Raw genomic sequence first — 9,799 nt, forward strand, 5'->3', positions numbered from 1 at the left:
AAACAGTATATGAACGACACTTTTGCATTTAGTTGGTTAATTTCTACTGACATTGACAGTAGGTATTTGTATACCTACGTTTCGTTAGAGCCCACCCTTAAATGCAGGCAAACAGCAGTTTCCGTAGTAGTTGTCAATGAATTCATTGACTTGACATTTAGGACGTGAAAAAGTGTGAAAATCACGTTAAGTTTGTTTATTCTTGTTTTAATTCAATAAATTATCTTATAATAGTGAATAATCATAATCTGTGTTATTAAGAATCACTTTCTCTCACCATATTATTATATATATATGTAAGAGCGGGCTCTACTTCAACAGGTTTGAAAATCGTTTGTTTTGATAAATAATGGATTATTACAATGGTAATTCACACGGGGAGAGCTCTCAAATGGAGCATACACCTGCATACAGTCTGTGGAACAGCTCTCAGTACTACAACACCAACGAATTAAGCCCACGAAACTTTTTCACATCCAAAGATGATCACATCGAACCTGAAGCTTCTTTTGCTGCAGAAGCGACCCCGAAGAGGGAAATATTGCGTGATATGTTCAACAGAAGGGTAATAACGAAAGCTTCGTTATTGAAGGAACCAGAATTCTTTACTGAACCTGAGATAAAGTGAGTAATTGATTTGTGTTGTTACATTTAGAAGGAACAATTTACTCAATGTCTTCCATCACCCTGGCGTTCCTGCCGATAGTGGTGATTCTCCTTGGGCCTATCGCCCACAAGTAGACCATCATCTTTGATATAATAACATATTTTTTTAATAATGTCTTACTGAAATTATTTTATGTAAATATTTTCATATATTATCATTAATATTTTTTTACCCAAATTACAGTAATTTTGTAGCAGCACCTAGTTACTGGAAAATAAATAAAAAAAATTAAAAAAAAAACATTTCAGAGACCCTGTACAAGAAGAGACTCCAACCCCAGCACCTATACCTGAACTACTTGAAGAAACCAGCTCAGAACCAATTTCCGAACCACAGCCTTATGTGCCTGGAAGAGAAGAATGGACGGACCAGTACTGGCAACGCTCCGGTAGCACTTTGAAGCCCAAGGGTACTTTACCGAAGGCAGGTAAAGCAAGACGGACCAAGGATACGCAGTTCAAGGACAAAACGTTCAAGAAAAATTTCATAGATGCGCTGGCGCAGCCACTTAAGAGCAGCAAGGCTGAAAGGTAGTTTTTATATTTAATTGTTAACAATTGTTATTGAAAGGGTCTGCTCACAAATATGATTTAAACTTAATGGTTAACTTAAGAAAAAAAAACAAAATTGCAAATCAAAGTGTGTTTGACCTTGATTATCCTTGACCTCTACTCAAGCAAATTGAGGACTAATGTCTTCATCAGGTGAGTCAGGTTTTTACACCTAATCATACCAATAAACCAATGTATCTATATTGTATGTATGTATATATTGTATAATATATGTATGGTAAAGAGCTCAGTGGTACTATTTTAAATATTTCTTTTATTTTCCAGTATGATGCAGAAGATGGGTTGGCAAGGCGGTGCCCTGGGCAAAGGAGGCCATGGCATTATGGAGCCGATAGCTCCCAATATTCATTATGTAAGTGTGATGATAAGAAAAATTACTCTTAATTCTCATGTATGGGATCATCTAATACATACATACATAAAATCACGCCTCTTTCACGGAGGGGTAGGCAGAGACTACCTCTTTCCACTTGCCACGATCTCTGCATATTTCCTTCGCTTCATCCACATTCATAACTCTCTTCATGCAAACTCGGCGGTTTGGGTACCTTTGACCTGACCCTTTACCAGGACGTCCTTAATTTGATCAAAATATGTTCGTCTAGGTCTAATACATACGTCTAAAAAGACCTTAAAAAGACTGGATGACCACGTTCAGCTTCAGTATGGTTTTGTGTTGGTATTATGATTCAAATAGTGACATGCCCATCGCCTATAAAAGAAATCCCAAATTTATAAGATGGATGGGAAAGATATTAAGTAGTTCTATTCTAAAGTACTATAAACCACATTTTATATCCTACTAATATTATAAATGCGAAAGTCTGTGAGTATGTCAGGATGTCAGTATGGATGTTTGTTACTCTTTCACGCAAAAACTACTGAACTGATTGCGATGAAATTTGGTATGTAGGTAGCTGAACACCCAGAATAACATATGGGCTACTTTTTATCCCGGAGTTCCCGCGGGAGTGATTCCACGCGGACGAAGTCGCGGGCGGCCTCTAGTTTGTTATAAATCATTACTTGGTTAAATTACGTTTGTTTGTTTGTAATATCTTTATTGCATAGCAATTTACACAGTAACAAGAAAATAGTAAATACACAGTTATAAAAGAAACAAATCACTTGCAATGGCGAATTTATCCCATGAAGGGATCTATTAAAAATTGAGGACGTCCTGGTAAAGGGTCAGGTCAAAAGTACCCGAAACCGCCGAGCTTGCATGAAGAGAGTTATGAATGTGGATGAAGCGAAGGAAGTATGCAGAGATCGTGGCAAGTGGAATGAGGTAGTCTCTGCCTACCCCTCCGGGAAAGAGGCCTGATTTTATGTATGTATGTAAGGGATCTATAATTGTGATGTTATTAATTCACTTCTCCAGGCACAATCGACCATCGGCTTTGGCAACCACACGGAGACCCCGGAGCCTCAAACTCCGAAGAAGAAACTCAAGAAGTGCACGTGCAAGAAGCAGAGGACCAGGGTTCAGATCAAGCGGGACTTTGTGACCAACACGCTGTTATACATACTCGAGTTTATTCGCAACGACTGGGAGACTGAAATTGTATTTGATCCTAAATTTTCCAGGTATGTATTTTATATGTATATATTTATGCCGTGTTGTTCCCGGCACCAATAGAAAAAAGAACAGGTCTATTCCATCTCTTCCCCACGGATGTCGTTAAAGGCGACTAAGGGATTGGTTTGTTAACTTGGGATTCTTCTTTTAGGCGATGGGCTGGCAACCTGTCACTATTTGAATCTCAATTCTATCAAAAAGCTAAATAGGTGAATGTGGCCTTTCAGTCTTTTCAAGACTGTTGGCTCTGTCTACCTCGTAAGGGATATAGACGTGATGATATGTATGTGTATATTTATCAAATTACCGATCTGGATAACTATGTGACGTCAATAAGTGATACCTTGTATCCAATTTTGAAAATAAATCTATTCTAATCTAACAGAGACTTATCTTTGGTTGAAAAAGTGTAAGATATCTTAGGCCAGGGTTTCTCAAACTTTCGGCTCCACGAAATGTTGTTTTGTTAAATAAATTTTGTTTCTTGTTGAAATTTTCAAGTGACGACGTACCAATTACTACTCGCAACTAATGATATATATATATGTATAGGTATATGCGTATAGCGCAAAAAGGCACAGGTTCGAATCCCATCTCGGCCATGTACCAATGAATATTTTCTAAGTTATGTACGTACATTAGTTAGAACACTAACCGTAGCCACGGTGAGGGAAAACATCGTGAGGAAACCTGCACATTCAGGCGACTGGATGTGTAACCATGATCGATCCGATATATATATAAAAATACTAGCTGTCCCGGCAAACGTTGTTTCGCTATATTAATAATTTTTTTAGTAATTTCTAGTTATAAAAAAATGTTAAGGGTGGACAACCCTTAACACTTAGGGGTATGAAAAATAGATGTTAGCCGATTCTCAGACATACTGAATATGCATGCAAAATTTGGTTAAAATCGGTAAAGCCGTTTCGGCGGAGTACGGAGACAAACATTGTGACACGAGAATTTTATATATTTTATATATGAGATATAAATTTCTTCACAGCAAAGAACGCCGAATGATTCACCAATGCGTGAACGACCTGATCAACGAGTGTGATGATGAAATACACGGCAATCGGAACATGGTGAAGATCACCAGCGAGGTTCAGGAGAAGATACTCGCTGACATAAGGCAGTTTAATAAATACGCGCTATACACAGAGAGCCACGGCATTGGGAATAAACGGTAAGTGGATTTATATATATATATAATATATAATATATATATATATATTTTTCAAAAAGTTAGTGCCACAACTGATAGAAATTTACGTAATAAACATAAATTAGTCATGCCGTTTCATAGGCTTAGCAAAGTCAGTAAATCATTTATGGGGAACTGTATACGATTTTATAATAGGTTGCCGGAGTCTGTTCTTGATATGCCCAACCGAAAATTCAAAGAGTATGTAAAGAAAGTACTTTGTGGGAAGGCTTATTATAGGACTGATGATTACCTTAATGATAAAAACATCTGGCTCGAGCTTGGCACAGGAACCTCGTAATTAATTGTAGTTTAATTTGAACTTAAATCAAAATTTCAGTACACTCTGTACATAAATCTTTTTAAAATTGGCAATCCATAATATATATATATATATATATACCTATTTTTCTTTTTTCAATATTAAATCTCATAAATATATAAATCTCCCGTGAACAATGTATTCTCCCGTCCACATTCTATTCTAAGTATAATTTAATATTGTGAAGTTGACGTTGTTGATGAAAATGCTGCAGTGCAGTTTGTTACCGCTTCTTCTGCACTGACGCCTTGGAAGCGGCAGTAAACTTAGTTTTTAAGTAATTTATTTGACGTCAACCAAGTTGTTAAACCATACGACAATTATTAAGCGATATAATAATATCCTATAATAATGAATAAAAATTTTGAATTTTGAATTTTTTTTGAATATATATGGTCACGTCTATATCCCTTGCGGGGTAGACAGAGCCAACAGAAGAAAAGACTGAATGGCCACGTTCAGCTATTTGGCTTAACGATAGAATTGAGATTCAACTAGTGACAGGTTGCTAGCCCATCGCCTAAAAGAAGAAAACCAAATTTGTAAGCCTATCCCTTAGTCGCCTTTTACGACATCCATGAGAAAGACATGGAGTGGTCCTATTCTTTTTTGTATTGGTGCCGGGAACCACACGGTAAGTGGATTTACTAAATAAATATGTACGGGACAAATTACACAGATCGAGTTAGCCAGGAAGTAAGTTCGAGACTTGTGTTAAGAGATACTAACTCAACGATACTATATTTTATAATAAATACTTAATATAGATAAACATCCAAGACCCAGGCCAATCAGAAAAAGTTCTTTTCTCATCATGCCCTGGCCGGGATTCGAACCCGGGACCTCCGGTGTCACAGACAAGCGCACCACCGCTGCGCCACAGAGGCCGTGAACTGTAGATTTATGACAGCGTCGGTGGTGGAATCGGCAAACTTTTATAATATTATTTTAAAAGTTTGTGTGTATATTTATAATTATTTTTTAAATTTATAATATTAGTAAGTAGGTATGTGTATAATATTAATCATTGCCGTCATACAGACATCTGTGCCTGTACAAGGACGCCCCGGAGCACGTGTACCTGGTGACCCCCGAGGACTTCAAGGTGGTGGAACAGGAGCAGCCGGTCGTGGAGGTAATGGAGGATAATCCGTTCTTGAAGAGCATCAAGAGGAACTTGGATTTAGGTTTGTTGTTTTTTTTTTTTTCTTTTTTTTCTTTTTTTTATTCTCTCCACGCTATTAAATTCGCGCGCAATTTAGTTTGTACGTTCTTGGGAATTTTTTTTTTTTTTTTTGGGTCCCGTACCATCGTTACGTTTGTTAGTTTTTAAATTATGTATTACCATTGCCGCATAAAGAATAAATACAAAATCTATACTAATATGATAGAGCTGAAGAGTTTGTTTGTTTGTTTGAACGCGCTAATCTCAGGTTCTAATTGAAAAATATCGAATAGACCATTTATCGAGGAAGGCTTTAGGCTATATAACATCACGCTGCAACTATTAGGAGCCAAGAAATAATGGAAAATGTGAAAAGAACGGAGAAAATTATTCATCCTTGAGGGCTTCAATGATGACCAAAATAACTATTCCACGCGGACTATGTATAGGTAGTATGAAAATATAAAGGGGCGTCCATACAATAAACATGTTTCTTTTTCTGTTCAAATAAAAAGTTAATTTTCTTTTGTTATAAAAAAAATATTATTAAAAGTTAAAGTTCGTTTGTATATAAACCTTTAATGTGGTAATTTAGTGTAGTCTGAAAAAAAAATTGTGTTTTCAGAAGACGAACTTACAGAACCCGGTGCCATGGGGAAACTCATAAAATACTTCTCGGAATTCGTCCTGGAAGATTCCTACACGGAGTTCAGGTTTCTTGGACCGTTTAGCGAAGACGAGTCGGACTGTTTGAACGCGTTTCTGAACGAGGTCGAAGCGGGAATAGACAATAGAGGAAAGCTAACGAGGCTGTTCGAAGATGACAAGTTGAGTTTTGAACTGAGAGAGAATTGCAATGGCGGAATGGCGTAAGTAGCTTTTTTTTACTCAAATTAAAGTTTTTTCTTTAAAAATATTTAGAACGCGTTTCTGAACGAGGTCGAAGCGGGAATAGACAATAGAGGAAAGCTGACGAGACTGTTCGAAGATGACAAGTTGAGTTTTGAACTGAGAGAGAATTGCAATGGCGGAATGGCGTGAGTAGTTTTTTTTTTTTACTCAAATTAATGTATTTTCGTTCATAAATCTTGAGTGTTTGAATGCGTTCCTGAACGAGGTCGAAGCGGGAATCGTTTATGGAATAATGTTTACGAAGTCCTTTAAAAATAATGCCGTATGACTTAATGAAGGAATCCCGATTCAAACAGTTACAGATTGATTTCAATGCCTTCCCGTTGATTTCATTAAGTACTATTGTAGTGATTTCTTTAATTAGTTATTCATGGCCAGGTTTGTTTGTTTGTTTGTAAACTCTTTATTGCATATAATAAGAAATATAACAAATTACAAAATAGTCATTGGATCAGCTATCAACCTGCCACTTTTTGAATCTCGGCTCACTTTTCGAAACTGTTGGCTCTGTCTTTCCCGCTAGGGATATTAGACGTCATTGGATTTTTTAAAGAATATATGTACAACGGCGGACCTATGCCAAATTGGAATTTCTGAAAGTCAACCATAATACCTACGTACATACATACATAAAATCACGCCTCTTTCCCGGAGGGGTAGGCAGAGACTACCTCTTCCCACTTGCCACGATCTCTGCATACTTCCATCGCTTCATCCACATTCATAACTCTCAACCATAATATAAAAAAAAATCCATCATCAAAAAGGCAGCGCACATAAAAATCATTGAAGAAAGATTTCTATAATTTTGTTTCAGAATACACAAACACAAGAAAGACGCGAATGCTTAAATCATTTCATTCGAATATGTAGCGGGAGCGACGTTTCGGGCTCGATCGCCACAAAGGGAAGATCTTCCGCCAGGCTATTATTAAGTTTGATGTAATCACACAGAAATTATTATTAGATCTGCCTCCGTAGCATGGTACGCGCGATGCCGTTTTTATCGCGCGATATGCTATCGCTATTTATTTTATGTATAAAATTCTCGTGTCACAATGTTCGTTCCCGTACTCCTCCGAAACTGCTTGTACGATTCTCATGAAATTTTGTGAGCATATTGAGTAGGTCTGAGAATCGGCCAACATCTACTTTTCATATCCCTTAGGGATGAGGGATGTCCACTCTTAACTAGAAATTACTCAAAAATTATTTTTGTTATTTATATGGCAAAACAACGTTTGCCGGGGACAGCTAGTATATATATTATATATACATATATATAATATATATACTGTATTATATATACCTGTATTATATATATATATATATAATACAGGTATTAGACGCTAGAAAGCGTAACGTACCTTAATTTTGTCTCAGTCGTTTCGTATCATGTTACAATGATCCGTGGTCAGCGAGAGACGTGATGATGTGAACAAGATTCGAAACGTCCGAGATAAAATTAAGATACGTTACGTGTGCGTTTAATACCTATACTATTAATAATTAGTATAATGCAACGCGAAAGTAAAAAAAATAACTATTGCTGTTTCGGTTTTTAATACCTGTATTATTCATAATAAGTACATATAATGGAACGCGAAAGTTATAAAAAATAACTATCACTGTTTTACGTGAAACGAGACAGCGACAGTTTATTGCGCGATAAAAACAGCGTCGCGCGTGTCATGCAGAACTTTTTAAATAATCCTACTTGGTAGGATTTTAAAATTGAAAAGCATACCTTTTTTTGTACAAAAGTTATAAATTATATACTACTCGTATATGTATAATTAAGCTAAGATAATACACAAAAGGCCTTATCGCATTATGCAATCTCTTCCAGGCAACCACAAGAACATTTTTTTTTTTGTAAATAGAGATTTTCTGAGAAATGTTAAGTAGAAGGTACTCCTAGAGCGTCGATGGTCGAATCGGTTAGGTTAAAATGCGTGATGCGTAAAAAAAGGTACATGTTCAAATCCCACCTCGGCCATGCACCAATGACTTTTTTCGAAGTTATGTACATTAGTTTGAATACTAACCGATGCTCTTGCGGTGAGGGAAAACATCGCGAGGAAACCTGCACATTCAGGCAACTGGGTGTGTAACAATGTGATTCAATACGGGTTAGGTTCTCCTGCAAAGGTGACCCCGGGCTCCTCTCCAGAGTGGTGAGGATGCAACCGGGACTATAGCCAGGAGGAAGAAGAAGACTCCTAAACATTTTTGATATTTTTTTTTTAGAAATTTTTAACAGTATAAGAAATATTCCCGTGATGTTGGCAGAATTGTCGAACGATTGTTAGTTTTGGATGGAAGAAATATTGTGGAATTAATGTGTTCCTATGTTAACATAGAATTGTTTTTTGTAAATAAAAATATATCGATGTTATCGATAAACAATAAAGCTTGGTACAAGTACCAACAGCTGTACTAGAAATAATTACTTTTTATGTGACACCGAAAAATTAACAAGAACAGCAAGTTTATACATTTCCTAAGGAGGTTATAAACTTTCGTAAGGTTCTAAACTAGAGATGAATTGTATTATCTTACGTCTACATGTTTGCAAATTAATCAATTTGCGTCGTCTCGTGGTAAATTTATAAACTTACAGATTGGTAAGATTCTAAACGGTTCAACCAATTTCATCTCTCGTTTAGAATCCCACAATAGTTTATATGTTTTTGGCATAATTAAAATTTTTTCCTAGGAAGTTTATAAAGTAGCTGTTTTTGTTATTTTTCTGTGACATATGCATAATTATATAATTGAAACTACAGTCAACGACAGAGAAACATGATTCCCAAAACAAAACGATACCATAGGATAGGGATCTGGTTTGTCGTTGACTGTAAAATAGGGTATTAAAATAAACACCAAATGTATAGAATATTGTAAAGGTATAATATTATTACTTATTATTATTCCCGTATGTGTTAAGTTCCCCTGCAAAGGTAGCGGAGGTCAGACGGGAGTCGCTTTGTGTAAAAACCTGACTCACTCAATCCAGGGTCGTGGTCATTAGACGTACATCGAAGGGTAAAGGGTCTGGGTCTCATAAAGCGTTAATTTAAAATGGAAATGTTTTTGGCATAATTATAATTTTATAAGTGCACATGCGCAAAAGGTCTCTTTCGCCTCCATCTCATCATCATCTCATCCTCTAGCCTCCATGTAATTTCGAAACTTGTTTGTGCTTGCGCATCCTTGAAGTGTCAAATTCAAGGCTACTTATTTGCCGGGTGCTATATGTTATATTATGTATGGATCTAGTTGTCAGTTATCCCGCTAGAGGCGCGCAATGTCAAGGTATAAAACTGGCCTAAAATAGAAATTGAGGTTATAATGTCATATTCTAAAATA

At 36.4% G+C, this 9,799-nt stretch overlaps 1 protein-coding gene across 2 annotated transcripts; it reads left to right on the plus strand.

The window, feature by feature from the left end:
- The first annotated feature begins 95 nt into the window (after positions 1–95).
- LOC106141340 (uncharacterized) lies at positions 96–9,769 on the plus strand. 2 transcript variants are annotated; one of them, XM_060952681.1, is made up of 8 exons: positions 96–624; positions 916–1,197; positions 1,504–1,591; positions 2,624–2,829; positions 3,828–4,010; positions 5,392–5,537; positions 6,141–6,552; positions 7,245–9,769. In XM_060952681.1, the coding sequence occupies exons 1-7, from the start codon at positions 350–352 to the stop codon at positions 6,386–6,388; spliced, it is 1,428 nt and encodes a 475-aa protein (XP_060808664.1). In that variant the 5' UTR covers positions 96–349; the 3' UTR covers positions 6,389–6,552; positions 7,245–9,769. The 2 variants fall into 2 exon arrangements, with proteins under 2 accessions (XP_060808664.1, XP_060808665.1); XM_060952682.1 differs by having other exon boundaries at positions 6,144–6,552.
- The last annotated feature ends 30 nt before the right edge of the window (positions 9,770–9,799 follow it).

This window comes from Amyelois transitella, chromosome 29 (genome assembly GCF_032362555.1).
Source record: "Amyelois transitella isolate CPQ chromosome 29, ilAmyTran1.1, whole genome shotgun sequence".
Classification (NCBI taxonomy): Eukaryota; Metazoa; Arthropoda; class Insecta; order Lepidoptera; family Pyralidae; genus Amyelois; species Amyelois transitella.

Excerpts from the sequence above, each read along its gene's own strand:
- LOC106141340 (XM_060952681.1), top strand. The coding sequence starts at position 350 with ATGGATTATTACAATGGTAATTCACACGGGGAGAGCTCTCAAATGGAG. Across the intron at positions 625-915 it reads TTTACTGAACCTGAGATAAA|AGACCCTGTACAAGAAGAGA; the intron begins GTGAGTAATTGA and ends AAAACATTTCAG. Across the intron at positions 5,538-6,140 it reads CAAGAGGAACTTGGATTTAG|AAGACGAACTTACAGAACCC; the intron begins GTTTGTTGTTTT and ends TTGTGTTTTCAG.